Source organism: Elgaria multicarinata, chromosome 10 (assembly GCF_023053635.1).
Source record: "Elgaria multicarinata webbii isolate HBS135686 ecotype San Diego chromosome 10, rElgMul1.1.pri, whole genome shotgun sequence".
Lineage (NCBI taxonomy): Eukaryota > Metazoa > Chordata > Lepidosauria > Squamata > Anguidae > Elgaria > Elgaria multicarinata.
In genome coordinates, this window is record NC_086180.1 from 84,155,498 (window position 1) to 84,178,758 (window position 23,261).

Below are 23,261 nucleotides of genomic sequence, written 5' to 3' on the forward strand. Positions count from 1 at the left end.
AAGATTTGTTTATGACAGTTCTTTGGGAAGTCTCCTTTAGGAAGGAGTTCCTTAAAGATGAACAGAGCCATTGAATATCTTTGTTCTTAAGCTCTGCTTTTCTTTTGTCATGGAGTGATGTGTATATCACGTTTGAAGCTTTAAAAAATGTTATAACATAAATGAAGACTTGCTAATGGGAATGAATGTAACGTTTACATCCTTCCAGTCGCACTTATTCCCTGCAAAATATAATATTGTATAAACACAGAACACTGTCCAGATTATCTAGAGCCATTCTTCTCCAAAATATATTTTCTTAAGGATAATGTAGACAAAAACATTACTGAGGAGGCTGATAGCATAATCTAAAAAATTCATCCAAAGTAAGTCTCTGGAAACTTTTGTCCTTGACTGCTGGCAGATAAGATTCTTTTATGAAGTTACATGGAAATAATTTAGTATAATCTCATTTTTCTTTTACTCATAATCATGGAATAAGTGCTAGTACAAGAAACGCAAGAAGGCCGGGAAATCATGAAAATGGGAAATACGGCTATACAGATGAGCTGGAGCAGCGGGCAGGTGGTTATTAGCCCCAGTTTCTCTTCCTTATTCCCATCTAGCTTTACCTCACATTTCTTTACCCACTGATCCCTACTCCTCCCCCTGGGTCCTGTTTCTCTCTCCTCTTTGGCCCCCTTCCATCCACCCACCACCCTTCCCTCAACTCGCAACATATCCACCACCTCTCCCTTGCCCCCTCATTTTCTATCCTTTTTTCCTGCAGAAAATTGCACCGAAACTGTTTCCCTCCAGGTATGCAGTTCCAGATATATTATTATTACGCTTTTTAAAAGTACACCTGGAACCCCACTGGGAGAAAAGAATCATGGATGGATGGATGGATGGATGGATGGAGGTGTGTGTGTGGAAAATACCAAAAGGGTAGATTAAACGAGGGTGGCCATATGGAAAGGAGGACAGGGCTCCTGTAACAGTTGTATAGAAAAGGGAATTTCAACAGGTGTTATTTGTATGCATGCAGAATCTGGTGAAATTCCCTCTTCATCACAACAGTTAAAGATGCAGGAGCCCTGCCCTCTTTTGTATCTGTATCTTCCAGGGGTAGGTCTTTGATAATGTGTTGCAGCAAATATTATCATCGAAGGAAGCTATTGTAGCAGAACGTTAACGTGGAAGAACAGCTCTTGTTATCAATCCCTGCGTTGTACTTAACCTGACATATATTTTTAGGATAATGAATGTAGGATAGTGAATGTAGGATAGCTGAATGTAGTCCAGCATCTTTTTGCCGCAGTCACCAGAGATGCCTCTGAGCATTTATAGGCAGGGAACAAAGGCACGGCCCTCTCCTGCTGTTTGGCTACACAGCATGTAGGATTCAGAGGCATATTGTCTCAGGATATGGTGGCTCCATTTAGCTATCATGTTTACTAGCCATAAGAGGATAAACTTCTAAGCCATTAGCTATGATCACCCAAACACTGAAACAGAAAGAATGTATTCCATCAAGGAGCAGGAGGAAGCTGACATTTTGCATATGTACACAATAACCAATTCAATTTAAAACACACACACACATACACTGTTAAGTATATGAAAAGAAATACTTGCTTAGTCATTAAAATTGTGTGTGTATGGCTATCTCAGGGTTAAACAGAGAAAGTCTATCTGTGGGCAATTACCTTGAGATAAAGGCTGTTCTGGGAACCTTGCCAAGATTCTAAGTTAGCCTCATCACAGCTGTATGTAATGTAGATAAGAATTGTGTAAGATGTGTATATAGTTTCTCACTTGTGTAAAATGGAACTGATCACTGCTTACTGATCACTGCTCTACGATCACTGCTTACTGATCACTGCTCTATGATCACTGCTCTCTGTGCATGCCTCAGAGTGCTGATCTGAACTGATCTGAATTGAACTGCACAGAAGCCTGAAGGAAATAAACCAGCTCTGCTGTGTAAGACCTGCGTGATGTGTGTTTGTTTCTGAGCACAAACAGAGTTCCAGAAAGAGAAAAGTTCTGGCACAATAACCCAACAAAGGTTATGGGCCCAGCCCAGTCCAGTCCAGGCAAGTCTACGCCAGCCTAACCCAGGCAGAAGAACCAGAACTTGATGGGAACGGTGCAGTATCAGAACCAGGAGTCTGCTAAAACAGAAAACTGTTGATGAAGGAAGACATCAAGCTAAAGCCAGTGCTGCAAAGTGAGGAAGAATCTCAGTCGGCTGACTCTGAGGAGGACTCTGAGCAGGAGGACGGTGAGATACCAATTCCTAAAGCAGAGGGAATGGCAGGAGCTAATATGTCTGGTTTGCATCAATTGTTGGAAAAGCTGAATGACTCTAACTATGCATTATGGTCTTACAAAATGCAAATGTATCTGATTCAGGCTGAACTGTGGTATGTAGTCACAGAGGATCCACCAGATAGAGCAGATCCACAGAATGCTAAATGGTTTAAGGACGATGCAAAAGCAATGGCAGTTATTGCATTAGCTGTGGAAGACTCTCAAATTTCCTTCATTCAGTTTTTGAATACATCAAAAGAGTGCTGGAATGCGCTACAAGCTGTATATCAAAGAGAAACAGCGGGCAGTAAAGTAATTCTAACCCGGAAGCTGTATGGAATGAAGCTGAAACCAGGGGAGTCTATGTCAAACCATTTGAAAAGCATGAGAGAAATCTTCAATCAACTCAGGGCACGAGGGATGGAGTTTACAACTATACACCAAGTCTATGTGATTTTGTCAAGTCTTGATTCATCGTACGACGCGGTTGTCACCATGATGGAAAGTCAAGAGGAGAAAAATTTAACCCTCGAGTATGTAGCTGGAAAACTACTGGAAACCTATGAAAGAAGACAAGCTTCAAAACAACAGAGCTTTAAACATCCTGTGGCTGAATTTCAACAAAGCCATAAATCTTCTGATGTGGTGGCTGCATTAAAGGCAAGGAAATGCTTTAACTGTGGTTCCACAGAACACTTAAGGCGGGATTGCAACAAGAAGAAGAAGAAGCTGTTGACAGCAAAGTGGAGAGAAGAAAACAACATGAATGAAGCTGAATCAACAAAGAAGTGTCTTCTAGCAAGAGTCAAAGAGACAATGAATCCTTGGTTTTTGGACTCTGGGGCTTCAATAAGTATGGCAAAAGACAAACTTTCATTTGTTACCTTGGAAACTTCTACTTCAGAGCAAAAGTGTGTTACCCTTGCAAATGGAACAAAAATCCAGATTTGTGGTGTGGGTAATGTATATTTTGATTGTCTGGGAGTTGAACTACAAAGTGTTTTATATGTACCAGAATTGGAAACAAACCTTCTAAGTGTGTTTCAGTTAACAGAAATGGGGTATGAGGTTTGTTTTACTGAAGAAAATTGTACTATAAAACATGGAAACAAGGTGTGTGTGCAGGGAATAATGAAAGAATCTTTGTATGTGATTAATACTTGTACAGAAAATGAAGTTGTAGCCAGCAAAGTCACAACAAAAACAATAGCCAATTGCAAACCACACCAAGAGTGTATCCATTTAACTCATAAAAGGTTTGGTCATGCTAACTATAGAACAATTTCTAAGATTCCAGAATTGTGTGAAGGGGTGAAAATCAAACCATGTTCTAACTATGTAGAATGTAATGTATGCAGTGAAACCAAGTGTCATAAGTCAAACATTCCAAAACATAGTGAGAGAACAACAAAAAGAATTTTTGAATTAATTCATGCAGATCTTGCAGGTCCTTTTGAGACAAGTCAAGGAGGAAACAGATTTTTCTTGTCTATTGTTGATGATTACAGTAGATTTGGATTTGTGTATGTGTTAAAACAGAAGAGTGAAACTTTTGGAAAGTTTAAAGCCTTTGTTAAGTGGAGTAAAAATAGATTTAAAGAACCTATAGCTAATCTAAGAACGGACCGGGGAGGTGAATTTCTTAGCAACCAATTTAAAAAATTCCTCAGTGATGAGGGTATACAACATGACCTTACTGCTCCATATTCACCATTTCAAAATGGAGTTGCAGAAAGGAAAAACAGAACCTTGCAGAACATGTTAAGAGCTCTATTGAAAGAGTCAGGATTGTCTAATCTGTTCTGGGCAGAAGCTTTGTCCACCTCAAATTATTTGTTAAACAGGCTTTACCACTCTGTACATGAAAAAACTCCATATGAAATGTTTTACAAAAGAAAACCTAGAGTGTCACATATAAGGGTTTTTGGAAGTAAATGTTTTGCTCATGTTCAGAAAGAAAACAGACCAGGAAAGCTAGCTCAAAGAGGTTTGGAATGTAAACTGTTGGGATATGATACACAAACAAAAGGCTATCGTTTGTGGTCTCCATATCACAAAAGTGTAATTGTGAGCAGAGATGTAGTTTTTCATGAACAAATGCAGGAAACAAAACAGTATGTAAGTTTGCCTGTAGAACAGAAAGCTGTAGAAACAGAAGAAATTCCTGAACAATCTCAGCAAGAGAGGGAAGGGGAAGAAACTGTGGAGGAGGAAACTATGCCTGTAACTATGCCAAGACGATCAGAAAGGGAACGCAAAGCTCCAATTCGTTATTCAGATGAATACCAAAGCAAACAGGTTTCTCATAGAGCTTTACTGATAGCCTATGAACCTACTTCATTTGAAGGAAATTCAGGAGATGGAACCTACAGAAGCTCCGGGCTGGCATGAAGCAATGTCAGAGGAAATCAGAGCAATGGAAAAAAATGAAACGTGGGAGCTAGTACCTTTACCTGAAGGTCGTAAAGCCATTAACAGTAAATGGGTATTCAAAGTAAAACAAAATGAGGAAGGACAGGTGGAACGTTCAATGGTAAAACACAAAGAGATGCTTTTAAAGCTGGGTCTCAGATTGTAACACAATTTAAACAACATGCGCAAGAGGAGGACTGTTAAGTATATGAAAAGAAATACTTGCTTAGTCATTAAAATTGTGTGTGTATGGCTATCTCAGGGTTAAACAGAGAAAGTCTATCTGTGGGCAATTACCTTGAGATAAAGGCTGTTCTGGGAACCTTGCCAAGATTCTAAGTTAGCCTCATCACAGCTGTATGTAATGTAGATAAGAATTGTGTAAGATGTGTATATAGTTTCTCACTTGTGTAAAATGGAACTGATCACTGCTTACTGATCACTGCTCTACGATCACTGCTTACTGATCACTGCTCTATGATCACTGCTCTCTGTGCATGCCTCAGAGTGCTGATCTGAACTGATCTGAATTGAACTGCACAGAAGCCTGAAGGAAATAAACCAGCTCTGCTGTGTAAGACCTGCGTGATGTGTGTTTGTTTCTGAGCACAAACAGAGTTCCAGAAAGAGAAAAGTTCTGGCACAATAACCCAACATACACACACTTTGCAAATACACTGTCAGTGGACTGAAGCTGGACTCCAGGGGATGTGCAAGTGCCCTGTTTCTGCTGGCATGCAAATACTGAGATTACCACCGTTCCTATATGCTGCTGTGCTTGCTCAGCGGTTCATAGAACAAGGTCATTGCACCGGTGAAAGGGAAAGGAGTTACTGAGCCAATTAATACATTTCTAAGGCCGTCTGATGATTAAATGTCTTTTAGTTGTTTAATCATCTGGCTTCTAATCAATGAAATTTAAATTCATTTGCATATTGCTAAAACCTTCATTAATATAGGTGCTTTTTAAGGACATTATGCCTTTAACATACTTTAATCTAACGAACATGTCAGTGGGCTGGTGGATCTGCTCTGGGTTTCTTTCAGAACCAGTTGCGTTGGATAGCTCCTTTAGAGTTCTGACCAAAATTCAGAGCAGATTCACAGCCCCACTGACATCAGAGCAACCGGCCTCCATCGATGAACATATGGAACCAGGACTGGCATAAGACACTGTGCCACCTGAGGTGGACCCTAGTTGCCCCACCCCACTACAATAGCAGCAGCAGCGCAAGCACTGCCAGGATTGAGAATATTAGGAGGATCAGTCCAAGGGTCCATCCAGTCTAGCACTCTGCTCACACAGTGGCCAACCAGCTGTCCACAAGTAAGACACGATGCAACAGCACCCACTCACCCATGTTCCCCAGCAACTGATATATAGAGGTTTACTGCCTCTGATACTGGGCCCATTTTGTCCTTCAATGCTGCACTCTGGGGAAGGGGACCTTCATCTTATCAATGCATTCTGGGTAAGGCTGTGGAAGCAAATACCATTTAAAGTTTGCTAAACTTAAAGAAAAACTGTTAGAAGTTTAACAAACTTTAAACAGTAGATGCCGCCATTGTGGCAGAGTGGCAGCAGCAGCACAGGTGCTCAGAAAGTCTCCCCCCTTAACCACAATGCCCTGCTCTGAGGAAGGACCTCTCCCTCAGAGCAAGGCATGGCTGCTCCAGAAAGCCCTGCAGGACCACCAAAAGCAGGGGTGGTTCCACACCACAGCTGGCTGGTTGGTGAGAGAGCTGGTGAATGGCAGCAATGGCAGCACCAGGTAGCCCAGCAGGCAGTGGGTTCAAGTGTGCAATTTGCCACCCCTCACCAATCTGCTGCCTGAGCCACAAACCTCACCACGTCTCATAGCAGGGCCTGTCCTGAATGAAACTCCCTTATACAAAGTCTGGCCACTGGTCCACCTAGCCCAGTCATTGTCTATTGTGACTTGCAGCAGCTTTCCAAAATCTCAGGCAGACATTTTTTTTGGAGCTTTGCTACTTGAGAGCTTTTTTACTGGAGATGTCTGGGACTGAACTTCAGCATACAAATTGTTTGTAATACCATCAGGGGTATTAAGATCATCTACAGGAGCCCTTCTCTGTGAGCCCCTGCCAAAGGAAGTGAAGCAGGTGGCAACTAGGAGGAGGGCTTTCTCCGCTGTGACTCCCTGGCTGTGGAATGAGCTCCCCAGAGAGATCCGCCTGGCACCTACACTGTACTCCTTTCATCACCAGCTGAAGACCTTTTTATTCTCTCAGTATTTTAACACTTAATTTTAACGTAAATTTAATTTTTACTGTTCTAACTCTGTATTTTAATCTTATATCAATTTTGCTGTGTGGTTTTATCCTGGTTGTACTTTTTATACTGTATTTGTGTTTTTAACCTGTTGGTTGTTCTATTATGGTTTTAATTTTTGTGAACCGGCCGGCCCTTAACCACTGAGCTACATCCCCCCCCCCATTCAGTGATTTTACCTAGGGATGTGCTCCGCTTCTAATCGGACCGGCGAATTAGAAGTGGAGTGGGGTGCTTCGCCTCCCCTTAAGGCGGAGGCAAAGAGGATTGGGGGGCCGGCGGAGCGTTGCGAAGAGGATCGAGGTGAAGGCGGATCCTTCGCCTCGATCCGGAGCTCCACCAGAAAGGTAAGTGGGGTTTACCAGGCCCTGCCGCTGTCGCTGTCGCCCATGCGGTGACAGCGGCAGAGCCTGGTAACCCCCCCTCCTCTCCCTTACCTGCCTCCGTCCACAGTCCGTCGGCTCCTTCAATTGAGCCCGCGGTTCAACCAGGAAGTCTAGGCCGCACTTGCATCCCAGACTTCCTGGTTGAACCGCGGGCTCAATTGAAGAAGCCAACAGACCGTGGACAGAGGCAGGTAAGGCCCCCCTCCCCCTTGGTCCCTTACTGGGCTCTGCCGCCGTCGCCGCACAGGCGGCGACGGCAGCAGGGCCCGGTAACCTCCCCGCCCTGCTCTCCCAGCCTTACCTGGCGCCACTCCCCTCCACTGCGGAGCTCCGATTTGGAGCCGGAGCTCCGCGGCGAAGAGGAGCAGAGTATGGGCGGAGCGGCGCGGAGCGGGCCGATCCGAAGTTTTCGAAACGGCCCGCGGGGCAGAGCGGGGGGGTCCGTGCACACCCCTAACTTTACCCCTACACCAGTAAGGAGGCTGTTAGAACAGGGAAAGAGGACACCCAGCACAGATTGCTCACCTGAGAGCTTGTTGTAGTTGTTTTTTTTCTTGTCATGATTGCTCTCTGAGGATGGACTTAGAACTTTTCTACATGAGGTTGTTAATTGGCTACTAATCTACTGTACCTACTCCCAGTTTCCTCACAAAAATGAGAGCCAAGCTGTGTGTCTCTCAAAACCTCCCGCTTTCTTGGGAGACAATAATGAGGCCTGCTAAGTAATCCACAAAGCTTTATTCAAGCAATAAACATCTCTTCCTGCCTGAAGAGAGTCTAATCAATAGGAACTTTCCCCTAGGCAAAACTATGCAAACTAAGCAAGACAATTGTCCTTTCAAGAAGAATGGAAAGCCTTTTCCCAAGACGCATTAACTTCAGAGAGACTAGTTCTGATGCAGCTTCTGATGAGATGCCAGGTGGGCTGTCGCTCTCGCCCTCTGAAGAATATTGGCTTCCCACTGACTGTATATTGTTTGTCCTTGAGAAGATAAGCTCTGGAGAGGGTTCACTCCCAGCTGGTGAAGAGCCCGTGAGAGCTTTCTCCCCCACTGATACAGGCTGACCTGTGTCTGGGGCCGACTCCTCTACATCAGGATTCTGATTGATTACTTAAAGCACCTTCTTCCAAACTAGGGGGAGCAGGGCTAAACATGACCCAAGCAGTGCATGAGGAGCATTTCCTTTCCTGCTTTTCCACTACAAAGCCTCTAGGTGGCACTGTGATATAGCAGAATAGTGCAAGTGCAAGTATACAAGAGGAAATTGTGCTTTCATTTACTTTTACAATTAAATACCTCAACTTTCCCTGTTCTAAAAAAACTTGCTAAAAATGCTAGTTAGACACAGAAGTGAAACTGAAGTAAACAATTGTGAGTAGGAAATGACAAATGCATGATAAATGCCTCACATAGAAAAGCTCTTAGGGCCAAAGTACATGTGACAAACAGGGAATTTCACCAGGTGATGCATGCATACAAACGACACCTGCTGAAATTCCCTTTTCTCTACAATTGTAAAAGATACAAGAGCCCTGTCCTCCTTTTCATATGGTCACCCTAATTCTTCACTGTTGATTTTAGGTTGTTGTAATCTTGTATGGAACATGGACCTACCCCCTCCCTTTTTTTTCTTTTTGGCATACTACACTCTGGAAGGTGTCATGCCAATTGATAGTGGGTAATAACTAATAATAAAATAGAATATGAAGAAAGAACTATAGTACATATACAGAAGGAGCTGGTAAAATTCTGGACTCTCCTTCTTCTCATTGCAGGCTAAGTTCATTTTTAATACTCCCTGACATTAAAAAGAAAAAGAAAAAACTTTATACATGGTATATGAAAGCTCTTAAATGAAAACTCATAATTTATCAATGGGAGGATCAGTAGCTTCCTCGTAAGTAGTCAGGTAAATCTGTCCATTACATTTTTATATTATTTAATTGTTGTGAACCAACAAGAGAGCTTCACCTATTGGGCTGTATAGAAATGTAATTAATTAATTAATAGCCCATCAGGGAGAAATGTTTAAGATTGCATGTAATTTTATCACATACAGCGAACATATCGTTTATCACATACAGCTAACGTTTTATATGTGGAAGCATGCAAAAATATAATCTGCCCAAACCCCCAGTCACCTGAAGTGGCACAATCCAGAATTGTCTACCACCTCATCCTGTTAGTGGTATGAACAGTTCTAAAGATAAAACAAGACATTATGCAGAAACAGTCTCCTTTCATCTTTTTTTAAAAAAAAAACTTGAAAAGCAGATGAAAGGGTGGTGTGAAGGCATTGGGGGAGGGCACTGAACCCTTTCCCCATCCACTCTTTTTCTTCTCAACATCACTCCCAAAGCTGGGTTGTTTTTTCACCTGCAGCAGAAACAATAGAGGGACCCCTACAGGTATATATTTTCCCCTACAGGTAAAGAAGCAGTGTGTAAAAATTGCAGGCAAGGAAAGGGTTACACACCCCTTCACACACACCCCAATTCCTCCTGATTGCAGCCCTCCTCAGGTGGCTTTCAGTTTATTTATTTATTTATAAAAATGACAGGAGATGGTGGCCCTAGGTCCCAATGATTTCAGAGGGATCGGGATAAACCCAGTGGTAGAGGACCCAGGACTTAACAGGGACACAACACAGGCGGAGTCTTTGATACCATCTGGCACCTCCACCCTCCAGGCTTCCCTATTCCCTTTGAGTTTAGCTGAATTTCCCCAGCAACAATTATTGTTCACTGTTGTGATGCAAAGTATTTTGAGGTAGCTTGGTTTGAATGGGCAGTTGAGACCCATTCGCTTTACAAAGGACCCGCTCCTGGTGAAAATAAAATTGCTAGAACTGGTTTGTCATATGGATCAAGACAACTCCCTGCATTGCAGGTGTCATTGCTATAGGGACTGTCGTGATAAGTACCTGCACATCAACAATACATCTTTTGGATACATCTTTAGGATGAGAATGGCAGGCTTAAGAAATGCCTAGGATTTATTGACCTTAACCAATGTGGTTTTACTTTGTAATCATATCCAAGTGCTTTCCTTAGCAGAGGTGCATTATGTAAGCACCAAGGAGAGGGCCTTTTCTGCAGTGGCACCCTGACTCTGGGATGCCCACCCCCAAAGAGGTATGACTGGTGCCAACATTACCATCTCTCCAGTGGCAGGTTAAGACTTTTCCTAGTTGCCTGGAATTTTAAAGTCTGCATGTAGTTTTTATAGATTTTTGCTGCCCTTTAGTCTCAAGTTGCTACAAAGAATACTGTTTTATTTTTATTTTTATTATTTTTATTTAAATAATATCTATTATACAGTGTCCTGGAATCCATTGGATGATGGACAGTTTAGAAATATTTTAAACAAACAGGTTTGGTTTTTTTTACATGTTTAAAGTTATGAGAAAAATAAAAGATTTATGTATATTTAAAATGAAACTACATTTTTGAACTTCCCATGATGCATTCTTGCCTTAGGTTGTCATGCTGTGCACCCTTTGAAGTCAGTCCCATTGAACTCATTGGATTTACTTCTGAGTAAACACACCTTAGAGCAGGCTGCACAAATCTGATTTTTGGCATCTTGTATTGCAGTTGATTTATTGACTCTGGTTTATAAATAACTGTGTATGGAGAAGTCCTGCACATATGTGAGCAGCTAAGAGCAATTGTGCAAGGGGTTAATTTTGTAATAATTCTCCAGAATGGTTATGATCCCAAAGCCGGCTTGGTCAATAACAGAAGGGGGTGGATCCAGAAGAGAGGAAGCGGAGTGTTTGTGTGCATGCATTGCCTTTCTCTCTGCAGCATCCAGGCTGGCTCATGTCTCACTACTAACAACCGTTCCCATGCTTCATAGAATTCCGTGGACGAAACATTCCCTAAGGGGGGCTGAGAAGGGGCTCCCTTGGACAGCTGACTCTGTCAAAGACTCCCCAGGGTGGGATTTTTTTAGGCCTATTTGCATTCATCATAAAAATGGACAGATAGTCCCCAAGCTACGCTTTCTGCCTTAGTAACTAACCTCTGGAGAGTGAAGGATGGATATTTTTAATGACAGCCTAGTTGGCATCAACACCAATATTTCTGCACTCCTGTGTAAACCTGACATAGAAAATTACAGAATCTTCTACACAAATCGCAGTCCTCCACCTTTTAAAGGTAAGTACAATTTAAACAAAGATTTAAACCAACCAGTTTCACCTGCAGCTAATCTATGGTAAGCAATTTTTTTAAAAGGCTTTTTAGGTCAAGCTCTGTGAAAACAGATGTTTGTGGCTAAGTTTTGATGAGAGAGGAAAGCCCAAAATTAATGTTTTAACTTTTTGATTGTAATTACACCTAGAGAGCAATGTACAGTTTGACTAGAAAATGTAACAGTTACAACACAGAGCAAATGATGTTAAAACGGTTACATTAACACTAGTAAATTTCGAACAGTTTTTTTTAGCACTAGAAGTGCCATTGCAACCATAATGAACAGTATATAGAAGGAATTAACAGGCACAAATTATACCATCCATGTCAAAACATGCAGTAGCATATTAGTTTGCTGCTCTCTAATGGAATCAGATTCCCAGGTGATCAAAAATAGGGATTTGCAAATTTATAACGTATGACTACTTGTAATAACTAGTTGTACTACCCTTTTCAAAGAAAGCCAGAGATGTATTCCAGATAGATTAGACCGAGGCACAGGGTCTGACAGGCATTTCAAACTATACTTGAGAAAGCCACAGAAGCAACCAAATCAAATATCGACTAGAACTGTGATTTACATTAGTCCAGCTTTAAGGATTCTTTGCTGCAGCTTTTTAATGTTGGCTTCTTCACCCCTTTAGGGCAGAGCTGCATGTTCAGCTGCAAGTACAGAATTCCCAGACCCACCTTTGCCTTTAATGTGCTTAAGCAGAGGTCTCTCTATGTGTGTGTGTGGGGGGGGGGTATTTGCAGAGGAAAAGGGACAAGCAGGAGAGACAGCTTCAGCTTTTCCCTGTTTATCACTTTTTCTTTACAATTGCAAAGAAGGGGGTTGGGGAACACCAACATTTCCCACGTTGACTGGCAAGCGTGCCTCGGCAAGCAATAGAGTGATCATATGAAAAGGAGGACAGGGCTCCTGTATCTTTAACAGTTGCATAGAAAAGGGAATTTTAGCAGGTGTCATTTCTATATATGGAGAACCTAGTTAAATTCCCTCTTCATCACAACAGTTAAAGGTGCAGGAGCTATACTAGAGTGACCACATTTAAAAGAGAGCAGGGCACCTGCAGCTTTAACTGTTGTGATGAAGAGGAAATTCCCCCAGATTCCCCATATATACAAATGACACCTGCTGAAATTCCCTTTTCAATACAAATATTAAAGATACAGGAGCCCTGTCCTCCTTTTCATATGGTCACCCTAGCAAGCAACCAAGTGCAGAGGTTGCTGAGGAGACACAACTACTGTGGAAATGGGTCCTGCTCCCTCTCTTCTACCTCCAACCTCTCCCTTGCAAATGTCCCCAGCAAAACCACACACACAGGCACACGCCTACATGTTTTGCATATCAGCAACTGACACGGGCTGGAAATCTCATGACTTAATCATTTAGAAGAGGGTATTGGGGCAGGTGGCACCAGAAGGAGGAAAAAAGGGTGGGGGGGGGGCGAGAATGTGAAAAATGCCTTTCCTTCAAGTAACTGTGGGGTGTCCAGCTGCTTGTTTAGGTGGGTGCTAGCCCCTCCCCCCTGCCCCTGTTGGGGAACACTTTCATGGAAGGGTGAAAAACGCTGCATCAATTGAAATACCATCTTCAATACAATCATGAAAGGTAAGTGATCCCTGTCTTCCTTTGCACGTGGCCACGTTCAGCTGTATAGAAAATAAGTCTTACTCAACTCTAACATGGTCACGTGCGACCCGTATCTTCCCAATGTGCTTCTTCCAGTTCTAGTGATTTTTCGTTTTTGTTTTCAGATTTGGACCAGACAGTTCGGATCCTTCTGTATTCCCTGATCTTTCTGCTTAGTGTCCTGGGAAACACCCTGGTGATCATTGTACTGATCAGAAACAAGAGGATGAGGACGGTCACCAACATTTTCCTGCTGTCGTTGGCCATCAGTGACCTCATGCTTTGCTTCTTCTGTATGCCCTTCACCCTCATTCCCAACCTCCTGAAGGATTTCATTTTCGGTAACACCTTCTGTAAAATTACCACCTACTTCATGGGTGAGTCTATGAATCCCTAATGTCTTGACACGGGTCTTTCATACATTTTCAAGCTTCCACGCCGATTTGTCTGATGAGGAATCCCTGTGCAACGCCCCATGGAACACTAGGCATTTCTTCCTTTCCTTTACAGAGCTACATTTAGCTTTACAGAGCTAAATTGGAGTATCCAGTTCCCCAACCCTTACTACCCTGGGCAAGATCTACACTACTGTTTTGAAATGGTTTCTAACAGTATTGAAAACGGTTGGGGCCCAGGACACACTCCATATCCTGTTTTCAAAACTGTTTTCAAAGTGTTAAATGCTCCTTAGTGTATATCTGGCCCCCTGTGGTAGGTTAGGCTGAGAGAGAATGACAAGGTTCATAGCTGAGTGGGGATTTGCTGAAAAGAGCAGAATGGCACCCCAAATGGAGGGAAAGGGAAAGAGGAAACTTCAGCTACTAGAAGGGGGTGGGAATTGGTATTATAATCTCTTCATTTAGATATTTTGAGCCTTTTAACTAAAACAGGTGGGACAATTTTTGCTCTGATACTGTTTAGTAAGACCTTGTGTTTTATTTACTTATGTTTCATTTTCTGATTACCCCATCCTTTGAATGTGTTGTATATACTTCCCCTGAGGAAGGATTTTCCAAAATGGATTGGGTCTACTGATAAAACCTTGTTCAGCATCTAGAGGTTCCTCCTTCCTTTTTTTCTTGAGATGCCTCCCCAACCCTAGACCCACACTCCAACCACCACACCAGCATTCCCCAACCAGGTGTCCTCCAGGTGTTTTGGACTTTTGTTCCCATCTGCCCCAGCCAGCATGACCAATGATTGGGAATGCTGGGAGTTGTAGTCCAAAACATGTGGAGGACACCAGCTTGGAGAAGGCTGCACTACATACTCCTCACACCTCCTAGCATGCATGCCCAGTTGAGGTGGGGGTGACACTGACCAAGCCTATGTTGGACATTACCCTATCCCTACGTGAGCCAATGGCACCATAAAGCACATCCTATACTTTGTTCCTTCCAACTCCCGTGATGTAGCTCTATCTTTTTAAAGGAAAATCCACCTGTATCCTATTTAGAGAAATGGATAACCTATTCAAGGGCATCCAGGCTACAGCTTGTTTGCCCTTGAACAGCTTGTCCAGTTCCCTAAGCAGGATACAGGTAGATTTTGCCTTTTTTTAAAAAAAAAAAAAAGCAACAGGGCTACATGAGAGGAGGCGGAAAGAAGCGCTCTGTTTTCATATACAAGCTTACCTGGGATTAAGACCCATTGAATTCCATGGGGCTTACTTCTGAGGAAACATGCACAGGGGTGCATTGCCTGTCACCTCAGCGGCCATACACAAGGTTACATCAGCCCATATTGTGCTCCTTCTCATGGCTCCTGGAGAAGGTCATCAGTTGCCCAGATGTTTGCCTTTTGGGCTGATTGCCAGAATTGGAAAATCATCAACATTTCCACCCAAGGGTTTTACAGGGTGTTTTTATGCTGGCATAGCAAATATAGGAGCACTTAAGACATCCATTTTGGGGAGCAGGTGCTGCTGCTGCTGCATTTTTTGTTATTGTAGTATATATTCTATTTTTTCCATTGCATCTTTCCAGAGAGGAAAGGCATTCCATGTGTTCTGAGAGGCATTTGACCACTAAAGTCCATCTCAAACAATGAGTTTCTGGGGAATTGTGCAACGGGGCCATGAGCCTGAGGTGCCAGAATCTTTGACCACAAAAGAAGCTGGCAGCCCCGAGCTCAGGGATTATTAACAGGGCCACAATAACTTTTCAAGTTTGTACAGCTGGCATCCTGCTTTCAGCACTAGAGTGTTTGAAAAGGCAAGAGAAGGTGCAAGAAAAATGACTGCAGTGCGAAAGAGAAGTGTATTGTTAAAAACTTCAGTTTATCCTCAGCGCATTGCACTTGGGGCTATGCAGGGGTGCTTTTGAGAGAGGGAATATTTAATATCAATTGTAATCACTACATAGGAGGTCAGTGTGAACCTTCAAAACCTGAGGCTCACATGACTATTGAGTGTTTTCTCTCCATGAGTAACTACACAACTAGTATTAAAATGTTCTCCTGAAGGCGGACCTCATAGCTCAAAATGTTTGGTGATTTGAACAATGTACTGGAGATTATTGTACGGTATTGTGGAGGAATGTTTTAAGGAAAATGTTTTACAAAGAAAATGTGTCTTCGTAAAGAGTCATGAGTAAATAAGTATTCTAGTCATTAAGAAATGAAGTCCACTTTCCCCATCTGCTGGCATGTCCCACACCTGAAACGGAACTCCGTTATCCACCTGGTCTGGCTGACTCTGCTGTACCTCTTTACAATAGAGGCATTTTACAAATAGCTGTCTGCAAAAACCACTGTCCTTCATACAGGTTTTTGACTGTTTGGATATAGTGTGGTGTGGGTATTACATTTTTAAAATTTTTGTTCTCCAATAAATACTACATTTACAAAGCCATTTTTATTTCATTGGCCTCTTTTATCACCTAAACCATTTCATTTCTTTAATGGTGAGCCGCTTGGAGAGAGAATTGCTAAGACTTAGAAAACTGCTGAAAGCCATTCTAAGATCATGTTATAGAGCAGGAGCTAAATAAAATAAATATAGCTGGTGGCCATTTTCCTCCCATGCAGTGTCTGCCAGTTTGTCTCTTTCTGTCATTTTCAGAATCCTATTTAACTGTTCAGTCACTGAGGAGTATTTGCCAACTTAGTAAATCAGAACGCAATCTTGTGCACACTTGCCTAAGTGTAAGTTCCATTTAGCATAGAGGGACTTACTTCCGAATGAACATGTGTAGGGCTGCAATACTCACAATACTCCCTTAATTGAGAAAGCATGCCATTGACCCAAGAGGGGCTTACTTCCAAGTAAACATGAACTAGATATAGCTATCCATCACTTGATTTAGTTTATTGATTTGACCATACAAAACAGAACAAGATATAAACTTGGTAACATAATATTCAGTTGTCCTAAAAATAGTCTACTGACTGCTGAAATCTAATTAAATTAATTGTATTGCTTTCAGTAGATTTTTTAAGGCATGATTTTATTGATCCTATAAATCCTATCAGAGTAATTCAGGCTGCGTACTCAGTAGGACTTACTTCTGAATTAACATGCATATGACTGCACTGTCAGCCATAACATTAACCGATCCAAGGTCAATCTATGTCCTGCCATTGATATATCCCCCCAATCACCTGTATCCAGTTATCCTGGTATCCAGTTATCACCACTTCCACCAGAAATGATAAAAATCATGATCAATTTGTATATTTAGACAACTTAAGCAGAGCGAGCTGTTAAAACAGCTTATAAAATTATGCATGGTGTAGAGACAGTAGACAGAGAGGGATCTTTTCTCCCACTCTCATAATGGTCAAACTTTCGGCTTCCCAATTAAACCAATTGGCAGTAGATTTCAGGACCGACGCCACTAGCTTAGATGGCATTTGGGGGGGATTAGAAAAATTCAGATAGGAGGAAGGTCTTTTGGTGGCTATTAGCCCTGATGGTTCAATTGTGTTTCATCTTCACAGGCAGATTAGCTCTGAATAAGAAATATATAAGAGAAGAAGAGCAAGAGTGGGTGGGACTGCTTCCCTCATGTCCTCCTTGCAATCTTCCCAGAAGCTACAGTTGGGAACAGAATCATAGAATCATAGAATAGCAGAGTTGGAAGGGGCCTACAAGGCCATCGAGTCCAACCCCCTGCTCAATGCAGGGATCCACCCTAAAGCACTTTGGTCCTATCCAAAAAGGCTCTTGTGGACTGGGAATCTGCAGCCCCTCAGAAGTTGTTGGGCTACAATACCCAGCATCCTTGACCATTAGGCATGCTGGCTGGGGCTGATGGGAGCTTTAGTCAAACAACATCTGGAGGATCACAGGTTCCTCATCCCTCTTCTGTAAGGAAGCACTCAATAAAACATTCTGAGCACTCAATTACAAATTTCTTTATTTGCATCTGTTTTAGTGGCGGGGGGGGGCATTGGTCTCTTTTGTGTTATCACACTTTTGGGACATCCAGAATAGTGAGGAATGAAGAGTTGTGACATGAGAATAGAAGACTCTTTCCAGCACCAGCTTAAATCCCCACATGGTTCCGAAGCATGCCTCTCTTTGTTGGACTACAAATGTTGGACTACAACTCCTAGCATGCCCCCAGCCAGCCATGGCCATTTGGGGATGGTGGCAGTTGTAGTCCAACATATCTGGAGGGCCCTGGGATGGGTAAGTCTGGTTTAGCATATCTCAACAAGTTGTGCAAAGGCTTACGGTGGCATTCTGAGCTCCTCCACGGACCAGCATGATACAAGCGTAACAAATAATTACCAGACGGACATGCCGTTAAACGCTCACAAGAAAAGCTAGCTCTGAGGAACAGAGGCAGCATAATTTGCTTGGACGCCTGCCAACCATAAAGGTGGGCTGCAAAGCACAGTGCCTTTACAGCATAAGAGAAATAGTTAGAAATAGCAACAAACTGTGTTCTGCCCTAGTAAAACGGACAAACTCCAGCTCAGCAGATATTCTACGGGCCCAACACGTTCAGTGCAATTCCACTCTTGTGCAATGCAAAGTCAGCCAAATGCTAGATCTGAGTCTCAAGCAGCCTAACTTCCTCAGCAGTAAGAATTTTTTGTGGCGGAGGCTTTAAAGAGGCTGGTTTCCTTGTTTCCATTGGGGGATCTGTCAGATCCTACACTGCGGGCTTTTAGGTAGTCCTGAAACTATGTTTTACGGGACAGCTCTGCTCTGTAGCTGCAATTACGTAGGGTTTGGGGTTTTTTGGTAATGCTTTATTGCTGGCGTCTGTTGTTTTGTTAATGGTTTCTGCCATATTATTATATACCTTTTGTTTTTGTTTTTTAATTGTATGGATTTTAATGTTGGAAGCCACCTTAAGAGGGCTTCTGCCCTGAAAGGCAACCTAGAGATATTTTAAATAAATAGATAGATAGAGACTTATAATGGCCTCTTTATTTTTTGGTAAAAACAAAAAAGAGTCTTGTGACATCTTAAAGACAAACACATTTATTCTGGTATACTTTTTTGTGGGCGATAATCTGTTTATTTATAAATATACAGTTTGGCCAAGGAGGACCAGACAAGCGGTTTAAAACAATAGTGCCAGTCTTTAAAGCAGAACATTACTCCAAAGAAAAAAACTTCTGGCATAAACCTGGGGTCCCCACCACACCAACCTGAAGTAACTCAGACTTGTGTCTCCTTAACTAGCTGCATTCCAGCCTTCACATACTGCCCTGCTGGACTGGACCAAAAGTCAGTATAGCCCAAAATTGTGTATCCAACCATAGCCAAGACATTTTGCTGTCTGCGGTGAACAAGATGGCACCTCCCCCAATTCCATATAGAAGAGAGGACCAGACTGGTAACTGAATGTTACTTCAGCACTGATGAGGGGGGCAGCATCCTCCATTGCACCTGAGTGAGGCAGGCTAGTTTAGGAGGGCAGAGCAGGATGGCGTGCATACTCTGTCTGCTCCTCACTTCTCAGCATCTGCCACCTGATGCAACCATCTCATTCTGCCAAATGGTAGGGCCGGCCCTGCCAGTCAGATGCTTCTAGCAAGCTTGTAATTACAAACCCACACCCTGAGCATTACCCTGTGGATCACAGTTCCAATGAAAATGTAGACCGCCACCCAACCACCCTGCCACATGCCTGTTCTTAATAGTTTTTTTTTAAAAAAAATACAGTTGTGAGTGATACATTTAGCTTGCATCTACTTTGCCCCTAATTAATCAAAAGTAAGGCATTAACACTTTAACTCTACTTACCTCTAAGCAAATATGCTGAAGGTTACAGCTGAAGAATTTGGTTCTGAGTTATGGTATGCTGGAATGGTTGGGATATAAAGCAGATAAACACTATGATCCTTTGCACACTAACTGGAAGTAAGCTACAATCAGCTCAGTTACTTATGACTCAGACTGTTAGACCAAAAACTGCCATTTTCTGTATTTTTGGAGGGGTTATTATCCTCCAGGGCGTGGCCTGTAGGCAGAAGTGCATTTTGCTGCAGTAAGTGACCCCCAATAAGTAAGTGACCCCCCCAGACTCCACAATAAAATTAGTGCCATCTAGCATTAAAGGCTTTACAGTCACAGTCCTTTATATAAATATGCCATTGTCAGGGAAATTCTCAAAGTCGAGAAGAAGCAAAGTCCAGGCAGGTCCCAATAAAAAGGTTTTTATTCAGAGTTCTACACGTGTAGGAGAAAGGAAACCTCCAGCAAGCTGAAGGCCAAACTCTCTGGAGACAATCCATTTTCAGCAAGGTGTTGGGAGCAGGTGACCTAGGAAATCAATCAGAAACAGATTCTGATTCAGAAGTGGGGGAGGAAGTTCATACGGGAGAGCCTCCAGCTGCGAATGCGCCCCTCCCAGGGTCGGTCTGTCTCAAGGCCACATCCTATGCTTTCAGGAGACAACTTCCGGGGGTGAACATTCCAAAACGTTACTAGATGCTAGGAATGGCCAGAAGTTAAAACGTTCAGTGAAATTAGCAGCAAAGAGACAGTCGGAGAGATTGCGTGAGAAGGCGTCCACGCACCCTCCGCCACCTTGAAGCTTGGGACATTTAAAAAGCCTTTTCTTTTCTTTGAACAGTCAATTGTTTTGCTTAGTCTGCATAGCATTGCCTAGGGTGGATTTTCCCATAAAGGTGCCTAGTTTGTGTTACAGAAGTGTTAATTGTTTGCAATAAAGCTTTGTGGATTGGCCTTGGAACTTTCCTTAGTTTTATCTCCTTGAAGACGCTTGGGCAGCTACAGCACACAACACTTATATACATTCAAAGATGCTTTGAAGAGCTCTTTCTCTCTCCCCCCCCCCCCTTGATTGATTACAAATCTCATAAATGTTGCAAATCAAACTATTCTACATAAACAAGGGTTTCTACCTGCAACATTTATGGGACTTGTAATCCATCAAGTGAGATTTGCCACGCCTCAGACCCAATCTCTCGTTCCCAAAACAAAACAAAGGTGTGGCCAAGATTGCAACAAGTTGGCAGCTGGGATTGTCAGGGATGAGGTTGGAGAAGGTGAAGTTGGAGGGGAAGGATTTGCAAAGGTGGGAACACCGTATTAATGTTGCATATAAATAAGAAAGAAGTGTGGAATCTCCCTACGTTTTACAACTTTAAAAATATTTTTCCCCTCAAAATTGTGGGCAATGTTTTTTGATGGGAACCCACAGTCCCATGTAAAATGGATTCAGGGCAAAGATCAAGACAAGGTTCTGCCTGTTGGACAACAAATTGGCATATATCCAGTTAATTTTTTTTTTTTTTTTGCCCACTGACAGCACTGGGATTAATGCCCCTCCTAAATATATGTGCTCAGAAGTTCTTTTGATTTAAGTGAAAATAAAATTGACTTTGAAGTACACATCTAAGACAATGGAAGTTTTCATGTGGCTTAGTATGGGATTTTTCTTAATTCAGCCTGAATGTTCATGGAATACCTACATGAAAAGGTTGTACATTCAGTTTATTTTCTCCACTAACTATGTTCACACACATTGCAAAATAGCACCCAGGAGATTCAAAGGCATTTTTGTGTATCTGATGCGAATATACAGCCAATGTTTATAGGACTGCAAGATTAATGTATGTAAAAAACAATAAAAAACAAGCTGTGTGAGTTTAATGTGATTGTGTCACAGCATAAAATAAAGACATCACCACCATCTCCTGCTCAATGGTTAGCTTTCGGCTATGCTTGCTGCATTTATAGGTACATGTTTTTTATGGGAATGCCTCTATCTCTTATCAGGGAGCAACTTGTGGCCTTCCAGGTGCTTTGGCCGACAACTCTAAACTGCCCTAGCCAGCCAAGACAATTGTGAGGGATGCTGGGAGTTGTAGACCCAAACATCTGAAAGGCCACAAGTTACCCACCCCACCTCTCAAAGGCCTAATTCTCACTGAGGGGATAGATCTATGTCTTATTTTTGCCATTTCAGGTAGCAGGTGGGGACTCACAAGATGGAATGCTCTTCTATAGGAAAAATAAAAGCCGTCCATAGAAAATGAAAAGCAAAGATTCTAGCCTACCCCTCTCCCTGTCAGGCTAGTTTTTGATGTGTAGGAATGATTTGTTCCTCCTAAAAGAGCAGAAAAAGCATCATGTGAGTTTATCATCAAGTCCCCACCTACAGTGGGAAGTAGAGTCCAGGTCACGGTGGTCTCAGAGGGAACTTGACCTAAGGGATGCAACCATATTGATCTCAAGGTGCAGAGTTGGGGAACAGCATGTTTTAAAGGGCGGTTCAAATATCTGTAAATTTCCCTCGAAAGGAAATGTGTAAAAACATTAATGTAGCCAAGTGTCTGCTTTCTTTTAGATACTTCTTTTCAGTGCCAGCTCCAGGTTTTTGAGAGCCCTTGGGCAGGGCACCCTCAAAGGCTCTGGCCCCTCCCTCAGTGGGTCTGCTGTGGCATGGGTTGTCATGGTAACAGAAGGAGGGAAAAGAGGAGAGTAGCAGTTAGGAGAGGAGTGGGGAATGGGGAGGAGGAAAAAGAGGAGGGGAAAAGGTAAAGAGGAAGGCGTTGGAGGGATTTGGGGAAGATACGAAAGAGAAGGCAACCTTTGGACAGATTGCCTGTAAGGAGCAGGGAATTGTGCAGCCTGCTACGTTGAACAGCATTTCAGAAGCGGCATCAAGAATTTGACCCGGGCAATGCGCAGGGTTTCCCAGGAACGGTTGGACAGCTATTTAGGAGTTGAGACAACTCGGGGACTCACAGAGTGTTAATAATGCTTAAGTTGCTAATAATAAATTCATATGTTTTGTAAACTGGTCCTGCCGTGTTTGTCTAAGTTCCGGTGCCTCCCCCAGATTCCTTACTTAACGGCTACATCTACCTTCTCACAGCCATTGTCACAAGCTGCTACTCCTTCGGTTCCTCCCCCCCCCCACCGCCGCCCTCATCATTGCTACTTCATACTTGCTCACCAGGCAGAGAGCCAATGAGAAAGTAGACAATAGCATGAAGGATGTCAGGAAAAAAATGGTAACTTAGTCAAATGAATTCAGATTTCTATGAATCTGACCCACAGATCATGCAGCCAACCGGCTTTTCCCATGGATTCTGTGGACATGTGGACCATTTTTTAATTTTATTTTTTACTTTCCAGAATTTATTAGTAGAAATATATATATACTGACCAAAAATGTACATTTTCATATGCTCCAACTGTTCCACAAATGTAGTCAATGCCAATGTCCTTGTGTTACTCTATAACCTAATGCTTTTTTTTTGTTCGTTTGTTTTTTTGTTAAGGGAAGGAAAGAAGAACCTTGTTTGATTTTGAAATTACTTCACTGATTTTTCTGAAAACATTTCATAATATACAAAACCCAAGACACATTTATATGGAAGCAATCTTGACTGAAACCACTAGCACTTACACCTAATGAACGTATTTAGTTTCTGGATATGGATTTGATGTGCCACTATTCCCACGTGACAGCTATGTATTTTGTAAAATTCAAATTGTTATTTATTACGGTGGCAGACCAGCAAAATCAACACCAAAACATGCAAAGGATAGGTAAAAAGTGACATAAAAACAAAATACAGCTTAGTGAGTTACTTCTC

At 42.5% G+C, this 23,261-nt stretch overlaps 1 protein-coding gene across 1 annotated transcript in view; it reads left to right on the plus strand.

Moving 5' to 3' along the window:
- Window positions 1-11,430: 11,430 nt before the first annotated feature.
- The window catches only part of CCKAR (cholecystokinin A receptor), a 31,423-nt gene continuing 19,592 nt past the window's right edge, over window positions 11,431-23,261 (plus strand). The window contains exons 1-2 of the mRNA XM_063136295.1: window positions 11,431-11,551; window positions 13,352-13,603. Of these exons, the coding sequence (XP_062992365.1) occupies window positions 11,431-11,551; window positions 13,352-13,603 (373 nt within the window). The remainder of the gene's footprint in view (window positions 11,552-13,351; window positions 13,604-23,261) is intronic.